Source organism: Peromyscus eremicus, chromosome 19, assembly GCF_949786415.1.
Source record: "Peromyscus eremicus chromosome 19, PerEre_H2_v1, whole genome shotgun sequence".
Classification (NCBI taxonomy): Eukaryota; Metazoa; Chordata; class Mammalia; order Rodentia; family Cricetidae; genus Peromyscus; species Peromyscus eremicus.
This window is the reverse complement of record NC_081435.1, coordinates 5,434,857-5,458,992: the sequence shown is the minus strand read 5'-3', so window position 1 is coordinate 5,458,992 and position 24,136 is coordinate 5,434,857. Positions and strand designations below refer to the sequence as shown.

At 42.1% G+C, this 24,136-nt stretch overlaps 1 protein-coding gene across 1 annotated transcript in view; it reads right to left on the bottom strand.

The window, feature by feature from the left end:
• The window catches only part of Taf4b (TATA-box binding protein associated factor 4b), a 123,038-nt gene extending 106,481 nt beyond the window's left edge, over window positions 1–16,557 (bottom strand). The window contains exons 1-3 of the mRNA XM_059246361.1: window positions 16,215–16,557; window positions 3,434–3,582; window positions 738–845 (exon numbers count right to left, since the gene is read on the bottom strand). Coding sequence (XP_059102344.1) covers window positions 738–845; window positions 3,434–3,582; window positions 16,215–16,554 — 597 coding nt within the window. The 5' untranslated portion in view covers window positions 16,555–16,557. The remainder of the gene's footprint in view (window positions 1–737; window positions 846–3,433; window positions 3,583–16,214) is intronic.
• Window positions 16,558–24,136: the final 7,579 nt, after the last annotated feature.

Here is a 24,136-nt window from a genome sequence, read left to right as displayed (position 1 = left end):
AGTGAGGGTAATGTAAGGTGGACAGCAGAGAACTGACATGATTTAGTGTAGGCTACAGGAGTAAGGCTACATAGTCTATCCTTTTAACCTCTTTGTTTCCAAAGGAAAGAAGTCCATTAGCATCCCAGGGCAGTTGTCTGTAACACGTTCGAGAAGCATACATCCAAGTGACATAAGATGTAGGTGTCAATGAACCACTGCAAGGAGAGATCTGTACTGTCTTGGCTGCCCTATGGAATGACTTTCAGTTATCAGCTCCATTAATTTGGTCTCTGCTGCAAAGAAGATACCTTGAACAAAGTACAATTTTCCCAGGATAGTCTATGCTGACTCTCAGTGGGACAATGCTGACAAGGTACATATGCTCTAACATTCTCTATTAGGTTGGCTAAAATTTTATCAATTATGAGTCTAGCCTAAGCTTACTCTCCTTCTCTTCACAAGTATTGATTCCTAAAAAATAACTTATCCATATTCTATTTTAGCACCTCCTTCTAGAGACTGTAATACATGGTTATTAGATGTATTTATATTACTTTAATGCATTTATTCAATGGGTATCTAATAAGATACTCTGGTTTCTTGTTTCTACATCTCCAATGGTTCACAGTCTGAGGAGCAACATCATACATTATATGCCTTCAACGTCACATAGTTAGACACTTAAATACCTGGCAAGAAATACTTGAACAGTAGTGAGAAAACAGCTAGTACACACACACACACACACTACTCACTTGTCCTGAGGAAGCACCAGGGGCAGTGGTGGCCACAGTTGTTCCTGTCTGGGTCAAATTATTAACAGGAGCCACTGCCACTTTCTTCATTAATTGTGAGCTGGAATTCTGGGAAAAGGACAAGATAACAAAGTTATTGATACTAGTCATTTTGAGGGTTGTTTGTTTGTTTGTTTTATTGAGAAAGGATTTTACTATGTAGCCTTGGCTGGCCTAAGCTCAATACATAAACCAGGCTGGCCTGGAATTCACAGAGCTCTAACTGTCTCTGCCTCAAGGCATGTGCCACCATGCCCAGTCAACATTAATCACTTTAAATCAATCAGTATTGTGAACAAAATGAAAAGACTTCATCAAACGCATTTGCTATATACTGCACTTTATGAACATTCTATACTATAAAGCTAACTGGTCAGCTGAGATTTTTTTTAAATGAGGCAACTGATTTACAAAATAATCTTTTATGTTAATTTTCCAAGTAAATAAGATCTACAACATTCATCACTAACATCTTAAACTTGAGCCCAGAACACTGTTCAGGGGATAAAAGCTCTTGCCATGCAACCCTGACAATCTGAGTATGATCCCCAGAACCCATGTGAAGACAGAACTGAGTCCTACAGCTGTCCTCTGACCTCCACATCACTTCAGCATGTATGCACCCACACTCACACACATGTATCATACACAGAATAAGAAAATAAAAAAAATAAAATCTTAAACTTGATGTTATACAGAAAACATACAGATTCCTTATTTAATTATAAACAAAAAATCTGTTAACCCATAGCTAAACCAAATGAGAAGGAAAATGTACTACTATTGTATGATATTTCGTTTGTATTCGGACAAATAAAGCTTGCCTGGAGATCAGAAGACAGAGCTAGCCACTAGTTTAACTACAGAGGCCAGGCTTTAATCCCAGCACTTGAGAGGAAAATGCCTTTGGTCCCAGCACATGGGAAGCTCAAGCCTTTAATTCCAGCACTAGAGAGGTAGAGATAGGAATATAAGGCGGGTGGAGACAGGATCTCAGTCTATTCAGTTGGAGGACTCATAGGTGGCTGGTGGCTGCTGCTCTGCTCTTTCAGCTTTCACTCTTCATATCTGACTCCGGGTTTTTATTGTTAAGACTAATTAGGATCACGCTTCATACTACTGACAGAGAAAATCACCAATTGAGCAACTAGTATCAAAATTGAAGTAGGACCAGCAAGATGGCATAAAGGGTAAAGGAGCTTGCCACCAAGTCTGATGACCTGAGTTCCACCTGGTAGGAGAGAAGTGACTTCTGAAAGTTGTGCTCTGACCTCTACAAGTGCAGCCATGGCATGAATATTATCTCCTACACACACACACACACACACACCCCAAATAAATGTAAAGTTAAAAAGAGGAAAAGAAGGGAAGAGAGGGAGAAACACAGGCAAGAGGGCAGTCAGTCTTTGACACTGTGTATCTACCTCAACTGTTCTCTATCTTATTTTTGAGACAGTGTCTCACTAAACCTGGAGCTCTTGAATTTGACCCCAACAGCTGGACAGCCCTGGGAAGCTCTTGACTTCAGTGTTATGACTCCAGGTGCACATGTTTAGCGAGTGCTGGAGATGACACTCAAATCCTCAAGCTTGGGCTACAAGTACTTTACCAACCAAACTATCTCCCCAACGCCAGCATTTCTGAGTTAAATAAAGATGTTGTGGCTTGAATGAAAACGGCCCCCACACGCCCATAAGGAGTGGCACTAATAGGAGGTGTGGCCTTGTTGGAGGAGATGTGACATTGTTGGAGAAGGTGTGTCACTTGGGGCAGACTTTGAGGTCTCAGATACTCAAGTCTGGCTAGTGTCTCTGTCTCTCTGTCTCTCTCTATCCCTGCTGCCTGCGACCCACATATAAAACTCCCAGCTCCTTTCCAACAACATGTCTGCCTGCCCGCTGCCATGTCCTGCCATGATGATAATGGACTAAACCTCTGAAATGTAAGCCCCAATTAAATGATTTCTTTATAGGAGCTGTCGTGGTCATAGTGTCTCTTCACAGCAACAGAAACCCTAAGAATATTCATAAGAGTATGTGTGTGTGTGTGTGTGTGTGTGTGTGTGTGTGTGTGTGTGTATTTTTTTTTTGGTTTCTCGAGACAGTGTTTCTCTATGTAGTTTTGGTACTTGTCCTGAATTTCGCTCTGTAGCCCAGGCTGGCCTCGAACTCACAGAGATCTGCTTGGCTCTGTCTCCTGAGTGCTGGGATTAAAGGCATGCACCACCGCCGTCGGGCCTCAAAAGAATATTTTTAAATTTACTGACACAAACTAAATTTCAGTTACATAAAGAGATCAACATCTATATTAAAAAAGTCACTTCAAATAAGGCAAAACAAAATATTAAAGCAGATTCCCATATTACTTGGAACACATAAAGGCACACCACCACATACACACACATTCCAAAACCCTGACTCAGAATAGTTATTTTCTTTCAGCAGATGCACACTGCCTCTTTGAACAATTTCTTTGAGGATAATAAAATCACTGAGTATGAAGGTACAGTTCATTATTTTAGTAATTACCAAGTATCAAAACCAAGTTGGCACTTGATTTTAAAAGTTGGGCAAAATTATCTCAAATTTTTACTGGCGAACATGTCCACGTTTATATGAAGACAGTGGCTGGAAACTAAGAAAACGCAGGTAGATTACCGGCACTGTACAGATCTTGACCGTTGGAGTGTTGACTGGTACTGCTGGCCTTGGAGTTACAACATTACTTGTGGTCTTGGCTCCTGTTACAGCTTGCTGAGGAGATACCAGCATCAACTGACCACTGTTACTTCTGATCAAAACCGTTCCTATAATTAAAAGAAAAACAACTGTGACTAAAGCTGATAAATGAACACAAGCATCACATACTTTTGTTTCCCATTCCAACACTGGGAAATGCTCTGAATAAATACCTAACATATAATGAACTCCATGTTCACTAAATACCATAAGATGGCAAAATGTTTTCATTCAAAGCTATTTAAGCTGAGCATGCAGGACATACCTGTAATTCTAGGCCTAGGAAGCTGAGCCAAAAGGAATATAGGCTCAAGGCCAGAGTGGGGTTCACAGTAAGAGCCTGTCTTAAAAAATAAGAATAAGCTATACAAAAATATTTTTAATATAAGCATACGAAAAAATAGTCATGAAGTAGGCAAAAATACTTTCCCTCGATGATACTGATACTATAAAACTATATTAAGATGGATGTGGGCTCAGTAGTACTTGCTGATCTTGCAGAGAACTGGAGTTCTGTTTCCAGCGCCCTTGTGGAAGCCTACAACCCTCTCTTTAAGTCGAGTTCCAGGAGACCAAGGCACTCTTCAGGCCTCTGAGGACAATGCACACAAGTGGTCCAGACATACATGCAGGTAAACAATCATACACATAAAACATTTTTTAAAAGATGGTATGGGAATAGCACAGTACTACATAAACTGACCAAACAGACAGAACAGAAAAACCCCAGAAGACATGTCACACAGATAGAGCATCCCACATCCAAAATGCCTCTGCATATTTTTAGAATATTTGCCTACATTTTTTCAGAACATCTTTAACCTCAAACAATGAAAGCCAATATGCTCAAAAATCCAAAACATTCCAAGCATGACAATGTATAGTGAAGAATGGATCCTACTCTAGATAGAGGCATGCCATTTTCCCTTCAGAGTTAATTACATTGGGTGGATTAAGGATCTGGTAAGGGATTATCAATAGGAAGGCAGGTTCACCATAAGATGAAGTACTTTTCCTTCCCACAATTCCCACTCCCCAGTGGTATCCCTTAGCTGGTACAAAAAGAACGGTTGGACCCCAAGGACTCTAACTCCAGTGTTTTTATAAGGTATATCTCTGTTGGGAGAAAACAGTGGGAAAGGTCCACACAGTAGTCTGCTCCTAAATAGTAAAAAGGTCACTCCAAGAGAAGCATGCCACAATCTTGTCACCACCCAAAATATCTCCTTAAAGGAACTGATGCCCCTAAAAAGCTGAAAAATTATATAAAGAAATAATGATATACTAAAAAAAAAATCCCCTTAATACAAACAAAAGGATGAAACAAGGGAATAGGAAACAAAAATAATATCAAAGCTAAATTCAACTATATCAAAAGTATAGGACTACATAAAACAAATACCCAATCATTTGCTATTTTCTTAAGACTTATCTTAGATTTAGAAACACAGAAAGTTTAAATTACTATCGGTATGATAGTAGTTCAGCACGTGGGAGGTTGAAAATTCAAGAGTATCCTGATGTATGCAGTGAGTTTGAGGACAGTCTAAGCTAAATATGAAGGCCTACTGTCAAGAAAGAAAGGAGAAAAAAAATAAAAATATCACACAACAGCAACCAGAAGAAAGCTAAAGTAGTCATAATATCAAACAAAACCAGAGTCAAGCCAAAAAAAAAAAAAAAAGGTGACCTGTGATATGGAAGTATAAGCTGAATAAACGCTTTCCTCTCCAACTTGCTTTTTGGTCATTGTGTTTCATCAAAGCAACAGAAATCCTAACTAAGACGTTCACCAAGAAAAGGGATATGCACAGTGAGCAAAGACTGACATAATCCAAGTCTGTCAATCAAAACAAAACTGAATCCCTTAGTAACCAGACCCCTCTTCTCAAAAGGAAGCCCTACACAAATATTTAGGTCCTTAGTACTCTCAACAACGTGGCCAGCTGTGGTTAATGATGTCTCTTTCTGACACACACTATGACATCTGTGAGACTGGAAGCAGAGCAAAATAAAAACAGTTACACTTAAGAAGTGATAAAGATCAGAACAAAGACAAATATAACATGGAACAAAAAAATTGAGAAAAATTGATGAACCTAAAACTTGGCTCTTTGAAAAGATTATCAAAACTGACAAACTTGAAGAGTGTGGTGTGACACGTCTTTAATCTTAACCAGGATTGGGAGGCAGAGGCAGGAGGATCTCTTTGAGTTCCAGGACAGTCACGGCTATATAGTAAGATCCTGTTTCAAAAAAACCATACAAACAAAAAACCCTGAAAAACTAGGCAAAAGAAGACTCAGAAATTACTAACATGTGAAAAGACTGAGGGAGCAGTACTCTCAACTTGGCCTCAGCACCCAGTTGTACACTCAACGTGGCCTTATTATTCTCCCACTGTAACCTCACAGCCAAGCACAGTGGCTGCTCAACAGGCATTCTCTTTGTTTCTGAACTAACCACAGAAAAGACTCCTAAACAAATGTAAATCAATAAATCAGATAAATTTATAGTAAAAATTACTTTTAAAAAACACATAAAGGACAGGGTTTCTCTGTGTAGACTTGGCTGTACTGGAATTTTCTCTGTAGACCAGACCTGCATCAAACTCATGGAGATCCACCTGCCTCTGTCAAGAGTGCTGGAATTACAGCCATGCGTCACCACCAACTGGCTTCTACGGGTTTTTGTTTTGAGACAGGGTTTGACTATGTAGCTCTAGCAGTCTTGGGAACTTGACACATAGATCATGCTGGTGTTAAATATATGCTCCACCACACCTAGCTTGTTTTGATTTGGCTTGGCTTTTTGAGACAAGGTCTCGCTGTGTAACCCTGGCAAGACTGGAACTAGCTTTGTAGACCAGGCTGGCCTCACAGAGATTCACCTGCCTCTTTATTGAAGGTCTTATTTCCTCAATCAAAAGACACAGCCTCGTATATTGGATCAAAAAGCAGAAATAATCTGTTACCTCCAAGAAACCAGACTCCATAAAAGAGATACTACCATAGGGTCAGATAGAAGTATTCTTAGCAAATGGATCTAGGAAATTTGCAGGAAAAAGGATAAAGCTAGAAAACATTACACTAAGTGAGGTATCCCAGAGCTCCCCATTCCCCTAAAAAACATTGCATACCCTCTCTCTTATGTGGATCCTAATTTTGAAGTTTTAGATTTGTCTATTTAAATGTGAAGTGTCTATAGGGCTCAGGCAGCCAGAAAGGCCCATGAGAGAAGAACAGGAGATCTTAAAGAGGAAATGGATAGCATGGTATTGGCATAAAAACAGACAAGTGACCAATGGAATTGAATTGTGACCAAGATATAAATCCACACACCTATAGACATCTGATTTTCGACAAAGAATCCAAAATTATACAATGGAAAAAAAGAAAGCATCTTCAACAAATGGTGCTGGCATAACTGGATGTCATCATGTAGAAGAATGCAAATACATCCTTTTCTATTGCCCTGTACAAAACTCAAGTCCAAGTGGATCAAAGACCTCAACATAAACCCAGTTACACTGAAGCTGATAGAACAGAAAGTGGGAAGTAGCCTTGAACACATTAGCACAGGAGACAACTACCTGAATATAACACCAGTAGCACAGACACTGAGATCAACAATTAATAAATTGACCTCATGAAATTGAAAAGTTTCTGTAAGGCAAAGGACACTGTCAATAGGACAAAACAGCAGCCTACAGAATGAGAAAAGATTGTCACCAACCCCATATCTGGCAGAGGGCTGGTTTCCAAAACAAATAAAGAATTCAAGAAACTAGACATCAAAAAACAAACATTCTAATTAAAAAAATAGGGTACAGACATAAACAGAGAATTCTCAATTGAAGAATCTCAAATGGCTGAGAAACACTTAAGGAGATGTTCAACATCCTTAGCCATCCGGGAAATGCAAATCAAAATGACTCTGAGATTCCATCTTATATCAGTCAGAATGGCTAAAATCAAAACCACAAATGACAGCTTATGTTGGAGAGGATGTGGAGCAAGAGGAACACTCCTCCATTGCTGGTGGGGTTCAAACTGTACAGCCACTTTGGTAGTCGGTGTGACAGTTTCTCAGAAAACTGGGAATCAATCTACCACAAGACCCAGCTATACCACTCTTGGGCATACACCTAAAGGATGCTCAATCATACCACAAGGACACCTTCTCAACTATGTTCATAGCAGCATTATTTGTAATAACTAGAACTTGGAAACAACCTACGTGTCCCTCAACCAAGGAATGGATAAAGAAACAATGGAGTATTACTCAGCTGTTAAAAATAATGACATCATGAAATTTGCAGGCAAATGGATGGAACCAGAAAAAATAAATCATCCTGAGTGAGGTAACCCAGAGCTAGAAAGACAAACATGGTATGTACTCACTCGTAAGTGGATATTAGCTGTAAAATAAAGAATAACCATGCTACAATTCACAGACCCAGAGAGGCTAAGTAACAAGGAGGGATCAAGGGGGGATTTCCAGATCTCCCTGGGAAGGGGAAATGGAAAGGATCTCTTGGGTGGACTGGGTGCGGATAGACATGGGAACCTGAGGGATTGGGTTGGGGGTGGACGGAGAGGGAGAGTACTGAAAGAGATTACTGGAAAGGGGGGCTTTTCAAGAACAGATTGAAACCTGATGCAAGGGAAACTCCCACAAATCTACAAGGGTGACCCCAGCTAAGACTTCTAGCAATAGCAGATACATAGCCTGAACTGGCTATCTCATGTGACCAGGCAAGACTTCCTAGTAGAGAGATTGGGAAACCAACCCAGCCACATGACCTACAGTCTATCCTGCCTATGGGGTGTGCTGGGGCAAGGGTGGCCTAGAGATTAAGGAAGTAGCCAATCAATCACTAGTCTAGCCTAAAACCCACATCAGGAGAGTTAAGTCCACCCTTAACGATATTCTGCTATCTTCACAGACTGGTACCTAGACTAATTGTCAGAAAGATGTCATCCAGCAACTAATGGAAAGAGAGGTGCAGACCCCCAGCTAAACATTAGGCCAAGCTCGAGTCTTGTAGAAGAGGGGAGGAAGTATTGTAGGAGCCAGAGGGGTCAAGGACACAAGAAAACCCATACAACCAACTAACCTGAGCTCATAGGGGCTCAGAGAGACTGAACCGACAACCAGGGAGCCTCCATGGGGCTAACCTAGGCACTCTGTATATATATTACAAGTGTGTAGCTTGGTCCTTTATGAGACTCCTAACAGAGGGAACAGGAACTGTCTAGGACTCTTTTCCTGGCTTTTGGGATCCTACTCCTCACACTGTGTCACCTTGTCCAGCCTTAATACAAGGTGAGGTGCTTAGTCTTACTACAACTTGATATGCCATGTTTTGTCGAAATCCATGGGAGTGAACAGAAAGGGAGGAGTGGACTGAGGGGTGGGAACAGAAGGGAGAGATGGGGGAGGGACTGGGAGGAGACGAGAGATGAGAAACTGCAGCTGGGATGTAAAATGAATGAATGAATAAATGAATGAATGAATGAATAAATAAATGATAGATGGAAAAAAGTAAATTAATAGTAGAACACATACCATATGCAAGTAGAAAAGGAAAATATTGAAGGTTAAAAGTTGATGCAGTAATGAGACAGGGAACAAGGAAGAGGAGTGGGTACAGTGTGGATTAATCTAAACTGAGATAGTATGAAAAAGTCTTAGGAAAATTCACTAATTTAGGCCAGGCATGGTGGCCCACACCTTTGACCACAGCACTCCACCAGAGGCAGGCAGATCACTGAGTTCAAGTCCACCCTTATCTACAAAGAGTTCCACGGCAGCCAATAATGCAGAGAAACCTGGTCCCAAAAAGAAATTAAAAATCCACTGGGTGGTGGTGGTGCACACCTTTAATCCCAGCTCTTGGGTGGCAGAGACAGGCCCATCTCCATGAATCCAAAGTCAGCCTGGTCTACAGAACAAGTTCCAGGACACCCAAGGCTGTTACAGAGAAACCGTCTCAAGAAGTTTTAAATAAATAAATAAATAAATAAATAAATAAATAAATAAATAAATAAATAAATAAATAAATAAGAGAGAAAAGGAAAGCAAAGAGAAATATAATAACAATGTATTTATAAAAAAATTAAAAATCCACTAATTTAAAGCTAATTTTAAAATATAATTGCAACAGAAAGTTTGAATACAGTCATCCTGCATGAGTGGACAATGCTTCCCCCCAGAAGACATGAGTTATTAAAGTGCCAGGTATGAGATATCTCCCTAAGAAGTTATTGGTCACTGAGGCCCCAAGTAGCCCTCCAAACAACACAGGCAAATGCCATTATTCTTGGCAGCCCATGAGAACTAGCCGGCAAGACCCTATTGCTAAAGATACTCCACACTTTGGTTACAGGACACAGAGAAACCAAGCTAGAACTAACCTGAAAACATCTTCCCTGCTGACTAACTTTCACAGCACCAGAAGATACTATAGCAGGCCATAGGGGACAAGTATCAATAGTAATAGAGTCAAGCCATACATGAGACAAGATGTACCACCATGGCAACAGAGATACGACAGTTGAAATAACCAGTTACTTTTGGAATGAATTTAAGGCCAGTTCCACAGGAAGGAATTCATACCTGGAATTGTAAACCTGGTCAAAACTCACAGCTTTAGAGGTCATAAGCATAAGAGGTGAGGTATTCTACTACTACTGTCTTACTAAACCACCAAGTTGTCAAACTGCCTTCTAAATACTTGTTTACACACAGATTAGTGCTGCCTTCAACCTTGGTCAGAACAGCGTCTCTCTGCAGTAGTCAGCAGTTAATGCAGACTCATAACCGATCAAAGTGCTGAGAATAAGTGACTACTGAGTGCTCAGTGCTAAATAGGGCATCTATATCAACCTCAGCCTCTACCAAGGCTCGGAGAATACCAAGGAAGAGGAAGCGAATAATGTAAGTTAGAAGAGGGGAATGAGTGCAGGTCACCTGCACAAGAACTACTCAGGAGCAAGTCAACAAGATCAGTCAATATTCAAACAGGTAGCATTAATTAACTCAACTGTGGTTGCTTAAAAAAAAAATGAGGACATTAACGGAAGGTAGGTATATTGGGGATGCCTGGGGGAATGGAAGGAGGTACTGGGGTGGATATGATGAAGACACATTGTTTACCCTGTAAGATATTGCCGAGGAATAAAAGATATTCTATTTTCTAAAGAAAAAGAAATCATACATTGGGTAACAGATTACCTTTCCTCTATAAATAATAAGATTTTAAAAGTGGACTCGTATCTATTCTCTCTCTCACACATAATCTAAGATCTATTTTTTTACTCTGTGAACTCTCGAGTTTCAAACGGCAGAGTCTGATATGGATGGAAGCTCTTTGGTTTTTTCATATTCTCCGCATTTGTAAATAATGCCCTGAAAGAATAGCAGATCCATAAAAATCAAGATCCAGAAAAACTCTTGACCTTCTAGTTTCTTCTCAAATAACCCAGAGTTGGGAAAAATGAGATACACAACAGTCACTCTTTCAAAGGCAGACTAGGAGCACAAAGTCCTTCCTTAATATGCAAACAAAATGTGTCTTCCTTTAGCATCCATAAGACACAATGGTTACTTTTACAATCATACAAAATTAGCTTAATTACATTTTCACATTTAGTCCTGTAAATACGTATCTCTAAGTTGTATTCTTCTCTAGTACAATGGGTCAAGTTCCTCTAATTTTTCATATGATAATTTCCTATACAGAGTTTAAAACCACTTCTATTGCCCTTTTCTCGTTTCCTAAATTGAATAAAAAAGAAAATTAAATCACCACTCTTCATTGGTCAAAACAGAGCTTGATTTGCCAAAGCAGGTTTTATTTCTCTCTATTAAATTTCATCTTTAAAAATCAGACACGTAAGACTTCAAGTGACTTACTTTGCATATTTGTTGCTAGTTTTATGCATGCAATGATTACTTTTCAGAAATAACAGTGTTAAGAGAAAAATTAAGCCAAAGTTATCTATGGAAACCCAGAAAATCTATTGGATTTTTCAAGAGAGAAATGTTTACCTCACTTATTGTTGTATTCATAGTATTGAGCTCATATTATACTGCAATTATCAGTAATAACCAAATATGCTGTTGGCCATGTTATCTATCCCAATCAAAAAATCATAGTGTATAACATAACCTAAATACAAAAACATCTACTTTAGTAAATAATAAAAAAGAATAAGCAACCGCCAGGCGTGGTGATGCATGCCTTTAATCCTAGCACTTGTGAGGCAGAGGCAGGTAGATGGATCTCTGTGAGTTCGAATCCAGCCTCGTCTACAAACCGAGGAGTTCCAGGAGAACCAGGGCCACACAGAGAAAACCTGTCTTGAAAAACCAAAAAAAGCCAGGCGGTGGTGGTGCACGCCTTTAATCCCAGCACTCGGGAGGCAGAGCCAGGCGGATCTCTGTGAGTTCGAGGCCAGCCTGGGCTACCAAGTGAGTTCCAGGAAAGGCGCAAAGCTACACAGAGAAACCCTGTCTCGAAAAACCAAAAAAAAAAAAAAAAAAAAAAAAGAAAAACCAAAAAAAAACCCCAAAAAACCACCACAACAACAAAAAAACCAACCTATATGAACAATAAGGGAATTATTAAATAATAAATTATGCTGCCATTAAAAATTAAACTTTTTGGCTACTGAGATGGCTTAGGAGGTAAATGAGCTTGCCACCAAGCCTAAGAACATGAACTAAAGACCTGGACTCACATGGATGGTAGAAATAGAGAACTGATTCCTACAAGCTGTCTTCTAACTTTCATGTGAGCACAGCCCCTCAAAGTATAAGTAATTAAAAGTAAGCTTTTGCTGGGCATAGGAGAACACACCTGTAATCCCAGTACTCTGAAAGCAGAGGCAAGAGGATCACAAGTTCAAAACCATTCTGGGTTACATATTAACACCTTGTCTCCAGAAGGGAGAGAGAAAAGAATAAATATTAAGCTTTTGAGTTTATAACAAAACTTGTTATCCTATAATCGTAAATGAAAAGCAGACATAAAAATGGTATCACAGAATAGAGAAGGTATACATGTATTTTCTTTCAAAGACTACACATCTTAGGTGGCTAAATCAAAATTTAACAGTCACTGCAAATAGGTTCCTTTGTTTGCTTTGTTTTGTTTGAGACAGGGTTTCTCTGCGTAGTCCTGGCTGTCCTGAAGCTCACTCTGTAGACCAGGCTGGCCTCAAACTCAGTTCCACTTGCCTCCACCTCCTGAGTGCTTGGGATTAAAGGCATGCACTACTGGTGCCCAGCAATAAGTTCTAATTTTGAAGCAGCGTTTCTTTTCCTGTCTTTGTCTCTGATCTCACTTTAGGATGACAAGGACTAAAGATATATACCACTGCATCCAGCTTCGGACATGGGTTCTGTTAAGGCAGTGGTTCTCAACCTGATGGCTGTGACCCTTTGGGGGTAAAATGACCCTTCACAGGGATTACATATCAGATATCCTGCATAGCAGAAAATTACATTGCAATTCATAACAGAATCAAAATTATGAAGTAGCAACAAAATAATGTAATGGTTGGGTGTCAGCACAACATGAAGAACTGTATGAAAGGTCTGCAGCATCAGGAAGGTTGAGACACTGCTCTAAGGGAATAAACTCAGGCTGTTGTTGCTAGGCTTTTAGCAGCCAAGTCATTTACCCAGCTCCTAGCTTTGAGATGGGGTCTCACACTGCACTGAAGGCCAGTCTGGCCTCAAACCTGAGGCAATCCTCCTGCCTCAACCTCCTCACTGGGATTATAGGCCTGAGCATGGTCTTTGAACTCCTGAGTGCTCAAATTACAGGGTTGCGCAGCCTGAGACCTGGACAAATATTCGTATTTTTAAAAACAAGTTCTAGTCAAAAGAAAATCTGAAAGAAGTACTCAAAAGTATTTACCTCAGTAAATTAAGAACTGACATACAAGCCGGGCGGTGGTGGCGCACACTTTAATCCTAGCACTCGGGAGGCAGAGGCAGGTGGATCTCTGTGAGTTTGAGGCCAGCCTGGGCTACAGAGTGAGTTCCAGGAAAGGTGCAAAGCTACACAGAGAAACCCTGTCTTGAAATACCAAAAAAAAAAAAAACCTGACATACACATTCTTGAGTAACCAACTATTAATTATCAACACATCTGAATTGTATAGAACTTATAACCTACAATAAGTCAATGTCATTTCATTCTATTGGTTTTTATGCTGCACACCAGTAGAAAATTCCCCCAAGCAACTCTTATAAAGACTTAGGCTGTGATCTTATTTTGCTATAATAAAACTCAAGGACATTTCAGTTTGGGTTTCTTGATTTAGAAAATACAAGTTTTTACTTACAAATCTTTAAGTTACCTTTCAGCACTGACGTTCCATGAAGTATACTGTACACATTCATATAGTAAACACAGCACTGTCTACAGAGTATTGCTAAAAAGACCTGGATTCAAATCCCCTTTGACTTCTATGAGTTTCTTGCCTGGCATTGGGCAACTGTCTACCCTTACAAACTTCTTTTCCTTATTGCTAGCTGCCCATTACAAGGAGAGAATAAGAGAACATAAATAATGTATAAAAGTGGCTACCATGGCAAGCTCTCAGAAAATAACTTGCTACAACTTATCAACAAGCTTTCCCCCTTGGCAATTTTCTACCTTAATACTTTGACTGTTTCTAAAAAAAAAAAAAATTTCAATAAGTAGACAAGAATGTATATTGTGCCCGGAGGCAGCGGTGGTGGTGCAGCCTTTAATCCCAGCACTCGGGAGGCAGAGGCAGGCGGATCTCTGTGAGTTCGAGGCCAGCCTGGGCTACAAAGTGAGTTCCAGGAAAGACACAAAACTACACAGAGAAACCCTGTCTTGAAACCGCCCCCCCCAAAAAAAGAATGTATATTGTAACAAATCAGCAGGTAATTTCATTCAAATATATTCACCACTACTTTGAAAGACTGTAGGCAGGATAGCAATTTAGAACTGGCAAACACTGTATCCAATGATTACAGGTTTTTACAAATGGAGGTACCTTGTGTACTCCACTTGTACTGAAAGAGCTTCGCGAAATGTGCAGAACATAGTGTGCTCAGCACGTCCATAACCAAATACAGCATTAGCTCCCTGTCTTAAATAGGGTTTGTATTGCTGTGATTCAAACACCATGACCAAAGCAACTTAGGGAGGAAAGGGTTTATCATCAAAAGCAGTGAGGGCAGGAATTCCCATGGGGCAGAAACCTGGAGGCAGGAGCTGATGCAGAGGCCATGGAGAGGTGCTGCTTACTGGCTTGCTCCCCATGGCTTGCTCAGCCTGCTTTCTTATAGAATCCAGGGCCACCAGCCCAGGGATGACACCACCCACAATGGGCTGGGCCCTCCTGCATCAATCACTAATTAAGAATATGCCCTACAGGCTTGCCTACAGCCCTATCTTATGAAGACATTTTCTCAACTGAGGCTTCCTCCTCTCAGATGACTGTAGTTTGTGTGAAGTTGACACAAAACTATTCTACACACCCTCCTACCCCATCAAAAGAGTCCCTGTCCTTTTGCTAGGGGACATTAAAGAAATCTTTTCGATTAATAGTTCCACTTCTTTACCACCCAAATCAAGGTTCTCTTTCTTTTTTGGAGGGAGACAGGATTTTTCTGTGTAGTCCTGGTTGTCCTAGAACTCCCTGGCTCTGTAGACCAGGCCGGCCTCTGCCTCCTGAGTGCTGGGATTAAAGGCGTGCGCCGCCGCCGCCGCCGCCGCCGCCACCACCACTCTTGGCTGAATCTTGGTTCTCTTGCCAGATAGTTTTTTAGGGCTAACTACCAACATGTTCGATTTCCACTTTCTGCTTAGCAAAATTAATAGAAGACAAATTTCAAGGTATTTTTCAATTAAGGAAAACATAACAACACAACAGTCAGAGATTTACAACACGTAAATTATCACAAAGCAAAACAGCCCAACAGAAGCCTCCAATGGATACAAAGCAACCAAAGAATCATTATCACTCTGCAAATCGTGTCAAATACAACAGTTGCACAGCTCAGATCTGTCAACCTGGGCACTTGCTCCTAACAAAAGGAATCTTCTAACTTAAAATTACATTTACTGCACATCTAAGATGGTGTAGAAAGCAGCATTTGGTCAGGTGCAGTGGCACCTTGGAAGGAAACGAGAGGAGTTCACAGTCATCCTCCCCTAAACAGGGAGCTCAAAGCCAGCCTGGGCTACAAGAGATCCTGTCTCAAAGGAAAAATAAAATAAAATGAAAAAAAAAAAGGAATCACTTCTGCTGTGAACTTATTCTAACTTGCTTAAATAAATAGATAAAAACCTCTTTGCCTTAAGTTTCAAAAAACTTTTTTAAGAAAGTCATCTTTTTACTGGTCCTTTTTCCACGAGAAAATTTAACTTCAGTTAATCCCTATGTCCCCACCCAGGTACCAGCCAATGCCTCCAGGGCCCTCTAGAAAGTGAGTCGGCCAGATCTGACTGTGTCACTTGGGTGGAAAGATCGTTCTCTTAAATACGAAATGCAGTGATGAACCTAGAGTTTACACGAACGAACGGTAAGGCCAAATCACCGCCCGCCCGCTCGCTGCAACATCAATTGGCTCTAAGTTCCTCAGAGTTACAGGGGTGCTGCCACGTCCCCGAGTCACCTCAGGCGAGCAGAGGCGATCCACATACCTGGAGGCAGCTGCAAATTAGCAGGCAGCTGGATCGTCGTGGTGCCGGGAGTTTTCACGGTGACTATCTGAGGAGCGGGCAGCCTCGGGCCGCCGAGTTTAGGAAGAGCGGTGACAGGAACCACTTTGGTGACTACAGTCCCCACTGGGGATGGCAGGGGCTGGGGCGCCACGGACTCCACGCAGACACTGACGGGAGCCTTAGTCACAGGGCCCAGGGCCACCGGGGTGCTCTCCACCCGCACGGGCAGCGCGGCGGCGGGGGCCATGGTCACGGCCCCAGAGGCGCTGGCGACCCCCGGAGCAGCGGCGCCCGCCGGCTCCGTCAGGCCCGCCGGCATCCCCTCGGGGACTCAGCGGCAGCGGCGCTGCCCTTCCCGGAGCAGAGGCGAGGCGAGCCGGGGCAGGCGGCGGCGGCCGACTCGGGTGCAGTCCGGGCGCCGCAGCATCCCGGGGCACACACGCGCGCTCCGGGGCCCGGCCGCCGGCGACACCGCCCGGCACTCCCTCGGCGGCGCCCACACGTGCGCGCCTGAGCCCCGGTCGGTCCTGCCGCAGAAGCGCCCGGACCGGCAGCTCCCTCGGGCCGTCACTTCAGTTCCCACCCCCGGGGAGCTCGAACTCTTGCGCTTCCCCGCCAGAAATTTCAAAAACCCTACAGACCCGCGGCGTCCGGCGGCGACCCACACGCGCTCCGCAGCGCCAGCGGCGCGCCGCGGCCAGCCATGTTTATATAGCCACGCGGAGGCCCGTGCGCACGCGCCCCGGCGGCCCCCGCCGCCCGGGGCTTCCCTGGCGTCCGGCCTTCTGATTGGCTAGCGGGAGGAATCGCGCCCGTGACGTCACGAGGCCCCGCTCCGGAGTGGCTCGGACTCGTCCTCCGCACGCCCGGCGCTCCGGCGCAGGTTCCCGGGGAGTTATCACGTGCGGGGGGCGAGCGGCGCCGGGGAGCTGCGACAGGGCGCGCCTCCGCCGGCTGGCCCCGGCTGTCGCCCCGGAGAGCCTCCATCCGCCGTCCCTGGGACGCTACGCTTTAGGAGAGAATGCGGAAAACTGATTCCGGAGAAGGCAGAGTTCAGTAACTCATCCCACTTCGGGTTTCTCCGGTTTCTTTTTTTTTTTTTTTTTTTTTTTCCGGCGTCACTGAAAATCCTTGCAAAAAAAATTTCATTGCCGTTGACATTGTGAAAATCAGAAGAGTGTACAATTTTATCGTCTTTAAAAATGTATCTTTGTGAGATATTATTTTAGACTTGAAATACCTAAAACATAAACTGGAAAACAATTTTTAGTCCTCCTTACCGGTTTAAACGTCTCTGTCCACTATTAGCGTATTTGTTCATTTGTTGGTGTTTTTGTTTTAGACGGAGCCTCGCTATCTAGCCCTGGCTGGCCAGGGACACAGAGAGCGGCTTACCTCTGCCCCCTGAGTGCTAGGATTGAAGGCTTGCACCTCCTCCACCCCTGGAATTTGTTTTGTTAGATAGGATCTTGCACTGTAGTTTAGGGTGATCTCGAATTCACTATGTGAGCATTCTGTCCTTGAAAGTGTAGTAATCCTTCAGTCTCAGCTTCCTAAATGCTGACCATGTCCTAGTTTATTTACATTGTTTACGTGTCATCTTCTGGGAAGTTAGGACAGGTCTTCTGGTTCATCTTCAAATTCCAGCTCTAAGATCTTAAGTGCAGTACTTAAGTGCGTGCTCAGGGCAATAGTCCCTTGCAAACATTCTGCGTGATCTAGCCAGAGAAGACGCCTTTACTGCATACCTATCATGAGATCGTTTTGTAGAGAATTACACTATACTACGGAAATTTTGCAAGGATGCAGGTGCTTGGCTCAGAGAGCCTTTTTCCCAAAATATATATGTTGAGAGTGTAAGTATTAGGAAATTGGGCCTCTGGGAGATGATTAATTCATGAAGCTCTTATAAAAGAGACCCCACCCCCTGCAAAAATACCAAGTATGTGAAGTATTTCTGGTAACGTGATTTAGTCGTCCTCCAGTTATGCATGCATGACACAGAACTTTGTAACCTGTAAATATGCAGGTAGAACTTGTTGCAGTGAGGTGTGGGGGTGAACACCGAGAATCCCAGCCCTGGGAAGATTCAAGCAGAAAGACTGGGAGTTCAAATCAGTCTTGGCTACATGCTCTGTGTCCCAGCAGTCTTGACTATACCAGCAAGTTCCAAGCCAGCCAGGGCTACATAGCAACACTCTCTCTTAGAAAAAAATGTAAATATTAAACACTAAAATAATCAGTGCTGGAGACGGCTCAGTGGTAAGCACACCTACTGCTCTTTCAGAGAACTGAGTTCAATTCCCAGCACCCACATCAGGTAGCTCACAACCATCTGTAACTCCAGCTCCAAGGATCTCTAACACCTCAATCCTCTGTGGACACCTGCACTCATATACACACATCCACACAGAGACACATACATGTAATTAAAAATAAAGTAAATTTAAAAAATAAAATAATCAGGCAAGCTTGACAGTGTATACCTTAACCCTAGCACTGGAAAGGCTGAGACAAGCAGTGGATCTCTGTGAGTTCAAGGCCAACATGGTCTACACAGTAAGTTCCAAGTCAGCCAGGGCTACATAGTGAGACCCAATCTCAAAATAATAAAATAATAATCAAGCAAAGCACTCATGGGAACCTGCAGGCAGAGGATTGTAGTAAGTTTGAGGCCAGCCTGGGCTATAGTATGAGACAGTGTCTTGCCTGTCAAAATTAAAATAAACAAACTAATTATATAAATACTCAGAATTCTGAGAGAATTCCTTTTCCTCTCCTGCCGTGCACAGTAAGGATACGATAAAGAGATGACCGTCTAGGAAGACATCCTTTACCAGATAACCAATACCCCCACCAATCACAGCTGGAGCTTATGGAGGCATGTTCTCAATTGAGGCTCCTTCCTTTCAGATAACTCCAGCCTGTTCAAGTTGACAGAAAACCAGCCAGTACAGTAATTAAAATACAATCTCAAAAAAAAAAAAAAAGGCATGGTTTACAAAGTATTCAGGGCCTGTGTTTGTGGGCGTGACTTTTCCCTAGCCCAGCAAGAGGCGGAGGCTATCATCAAAGGTTAAAAAAATAATAAGGTCAGGTGTGGTGGCTATGCTGGAACAGACAAAAAAAAAAAAAAAAACACCAAGTTTAACGCATCTCAGCTTTTGATAAACAAAACTAAACTTTAAATAGCTTCCACTATTTTTGCTTTGCTTGAATGTTGTTTGTCTCTATTCAATCCGTCCTCTTAACGAGTAATTATTGTATACCATTTATGCCCAAGGTCTTCTGCCACAGACAGTGTAGGATATATGATGAATCAACGTTGGCATCACCCAGACTGGTTTGAATCTCTGTTTTTTGTATAAATTCCTCAGCCCATTGTGGGTAGTACCATCCCTAGGCTGGTGGTCCTGAGTTCTATAAAAAAGCAGGTCAAGCAAGCCATGGGGAGCAGTGTAGTAAGCAGCTCCCCTCCATGGCCTCTGCATCAGCTCCTGCCTCCACATTCCTGCCCTGCTTGAGTGCCTAGCATACTTCCTTTGATGATGAACAGTGATAGGGAAGTGTAAGTCAAATAAACACTTTCCTCCTCAACTTGCTTTTTGGTCATGGTGTTTCATTGCAGCAATAGAAACCCTAACTAAGACAATTACACTCCCCACTTCCCTTTCCTCCCTCCAAACCCTCCCATGTACCCCTTCCCATCCTTTTTCAAATTCATATTCTCCTTTTTCATCACTTGTTATTGCATGCATAGATGTATTTGTGTACACACATATATCCCCATACATACCATGTTCAGTCCATATAGGGTTACTTGTAGGTGTGTTTTCAGTCCTATTTTGCACCAGACAACCAATTGGTGTTCTCTTCCCTGGGGAGGGCCACCCCTCCAGTTCCCAGTTTTACTCAGTTGCCTGTAGTTCTTTGTCTAGGCTTGAGGCCTCATGGGCTTTTCCCTGTCCACGTTAGCATGTCCATTGGTGTCATCCTTCTTCTGCTCACATTTGAGCAATCATGTTGGTGAGACAATGGATGTAGCTTCTGATACTGCTAGGAGACACAATCTCACCACAAAGGTCCTAATCCTCTGATTCCTGCAAGGCTCCCTGAGCCCTGCGTACAAAAGTGATTTGTAGATGTACCCATCTGGACCAGGCTCAATAACTGCATTCTTGTTGTTTCTGGTTCTCTGTAACAGTCTCCAACTATTACAAAGAGAGGTTTCCTTGAAGAGGGGTGAGGACTACCTTTATCTGTATATATAAGGACAAATGTTTGTAGATTGTTGTTATGGATTATGCTGCTTTAGTAAATTAGTGGGTGTATGTAGTTGGAAGGTTTCTCTGGTCCTACTTAGCCCTGTGGTCCCGCAGCCATTTATAAAATCATCACTCAGAGGCTTAATATTATTTATAAACTGAATAATCTATGGCAGGCCTCTTGTTAGCTTATATCTTAAATTAACCCATTTCTATTAATCTATGTTTTGTCACGTCTTCCGTGGCTTACAGGTCTGCTGGCACGTTGTTCCTTGGGCAACAGGCTGCCATCTCTCTCCTGACAGTGCGGGTATCTCCCCAGACTCCGTCTTTCTCCTTCCTGTCTCTCTCCTTGGATTTCCCACCTGCCTCTAAGCTGCCTTGCCATAGGCCAAAGCGGCTTATTTATTAACCAATGGGAACAACATATTCACAACATACAGAAAGACATCCCCCAGCAGTTGTAGGTTCTCCTCCAGTAACCATGATTTCACTAGCACTGAGTAGTTAGATTTCCAGGAATAGTCTCCCTCTCATTGAGTAGATCTTAAGAGAGCTATTGGTTACTGCCAAGTTTTTTTTTCCCCCTTTGAGCTTTCCATACACTGTCTTTGTGATGTATACTCAGTGTTTTGACTGTCATGTGCCATGGGGATTTTCTTTCCTGGTCTTGTCTGTTTGGTATTCTCTGTGCTTCTTGAATCAGTATGGACGTGTCTTTCCTTAGTTTGGGGAGTTTTTTTCTGTGATCTTATTGAAGATTGGTCTGTGCCAGTGACTTGGGATTTTTCTCCTTCTATGCCTGTAATTCAAAGGTTTGTTTTTTGTTTTTGTTTTACTTTGTTTTTCATTTCCTGTGTCTTCCTTTCCTGTGTATTTTAAATTTTTTCATATTTATTACTTATTTGGTCTAGAGCCTCTATTTTATCTTTGAAACCTGATATTCTGACTTCTGTTTGGTTCATTTTACGTGGAAGGCTTTCCTTAGAATGTCTAGTTGGGCTATTGAGTGTTTCATCTCTATCTTTATTTCAGCTTGAGTCCTCTTCAATGTCTCCATCTCTTTATTGAATTCCATCCTCAAAACCTGAATTGTCTTGATCATTTCCATCAGCCTTGTCTTCGTGTTTTCTTGGGCATGTTTATTCTCCTTAAACTCTTCCTACTTGATTTTACTGAGCTGTTTCTGCCTCCTTTCAACTCCTTGTATTCTCTGAGAAGGTTTATGACTGTTCCTTTAATTTCTTTGTCTTGAAGTTCATCTAGGTAATTCTCACAAGGAAACATTTCTATAGGACTGGTAGGTTTGGGGGAAAAGATACTGGCTTGATCTTTCATATTGTTGGTTTTACTGTGATGAGATCTGAGCATGTGGACTTCCTTTGTTAGTTTTAAGTTGGTTATGGATAGAGCAGTATCGGGGAGAAAAAAGATATGGGGGCAGGTTGGGCCTGTCTTGAGTGGAATGAAGTCAGGTGGACAGAGGGGACTGGGCTGGCATACAGGATTTGCTTCCTGTTCCAAGCTGGAAGTGTGGAGTTGGTAGTTCTGAGTGGAAAGGTTGGAATTGATGTAGAATCCTGTGGTATGGCAGATAGGTAAAGAGGATACTGGCCCAACCCTAGATCTCTGCCGTGAAGGCTGGGAAGATAAAACTGGGCTTGTGCACTGGCTGTGGGACCCCGGCATGATCTTGATGATTATGAAAAGGTCAAGGGTAGTCAGTCACCAGGCCAGACCCTAGAGAAGGATGTGGGAAGTCTGGGTATGGGTGAAATGGTAGAGGTAGTGCAAAGGGTCCTGGGGTTGGATGAAGGTATGGCAGGTCCTAGAAGAAGCCTAAATGTTGGCTAAAGTGAAGGAGAAGGTGGTAAGACTAGGTCAGGACACAGATTTGGTACCTGCAGAAGCCTAGAGGTCACTACTATAAGGCGCAAGTGGCTAGACTAGATATATGCATTCTTTTATAGGTTGAACTTACACATTTTTTTCTACAATTTGCTTTATATTTTATCTAATGATGGGAACTTTAGTTCCCTTACTCTCCAAAATATATTCTTCTTACCTAGCATTAGCAGCCACTGGCCTGAATTTGGAGTTCAGTAGTAATCATGCTACATTTCTGTAAAAACCAAAGCAGGATGCTTGGGGACAAAATGATGCATTTATCTCTATATATGAAAAGAATGAAGGAAAAGAATCAGTTGATTTTATGTTTATCTGTTAGTATTTGTAAATGTAATGATGTTGAAAAATACTTCTTACTAGGTGGTAGTGGCACACACCTTTAATCTCATCACTTGGGAGGCAAAGGCAAGTGGATCTGTGAGTTTGAGGCCAGCCTGGTCTACAGAGTGAGTTCCAGGACAATCAGAGGCTACACAGAGAAACCCTGTCTCAAAAAATCAAAACAGAAAGAAAGAAAAGATGGAAGAAAGAAACTACTTTTATTTGTGTTTGTGACAATTCAAAGTTTTAAGTTTTAAAGAGGATTAAGACCAACTAAACATGAAATCTGCCTGAGAAAAATCTTCTTGAGGCTAAAATGTTTCTAGCCTGGGCTTCAGATTGTGATTAGCTGCAGATGTCTTCATGGACAATAATTTGAACCTGGCCCATGATGTTTTTTCATCAATACATTTACCTCCTGCAACAGTATGCTGTCATTTTCCTTTGAAAGGAATGTAGGTTGGACATTTTTTAAAAGGCTTAACTGCATAACTGACCTCCTTTATTATTATTTTTTTTAGTGAGACAGGATTTTACCATGAAACCCTGGCTGGCCTCAAATCCAAAATCATCTTCCCTCAATTTCCCAAGTGCTGTAGACTATTATTTTAAGGTGTGTTACTTTTGTTTATGCTCTGGAACATTCGTTTAATGATGCAAGGTGTGTTTGATTAAAATTCACCTGCAGTCAGGAGGCTGAGTCAGCAACTAGCTGACAGGAAGTGGTAGGGAGGAGCCAGGTGGAAAGGGTTCTTAAGGAGGAGTGAGGAGAAGCACAATGGCTTTTTGGAGGACATGAGCAAGAAGAGAAAAGAAGTAGCCAGAGAAGGAGGACATCAGGGGCCAGCCACCCATCTACACAGCCAGCCATGGAGTAAGAGTAAGATTCACAGAAGTAAAAGAACAGGAAAAGTCCAGAGGCAAAAGGTAGATGGGATAATTTAAGTTAAGGAAAGCTGACAAGAAAAAAGCCAAGCTAAGGCTGGATATTCATAATTAAGAATAAGCCTCCGTGTGTGAATTATTTGGGAGCTGGGTGGCAGATCCCCCAAAAGAGCAAAAACAAACAATACCCAAGTGCTAGAAACATAGGTGAATGCCACCATGTAAAGATACTGCCTCCATTAAAGATTTAATAGTTTCAATACCTTAAACTTGTTTGATATTTAAACAGTAATCTTTTTATTTTTACTGGTGTGTATTGAATTTATGTGTATCACATGTTTGTATATGCCTGCAGAGGCCAAAAGAAAACATTGAATTTCCTGGAGCTGGCATCCCAGGCCATCGTGAGCTGCCCAATGTGGAACAGAACTCAGGTCTTCTAGAAGAGCAGCATGCACTCTTACCTTTTTAGCCATCTATCCAGCCTCAAATAATACCTCTCAAAGAATGAACAGGAATTGC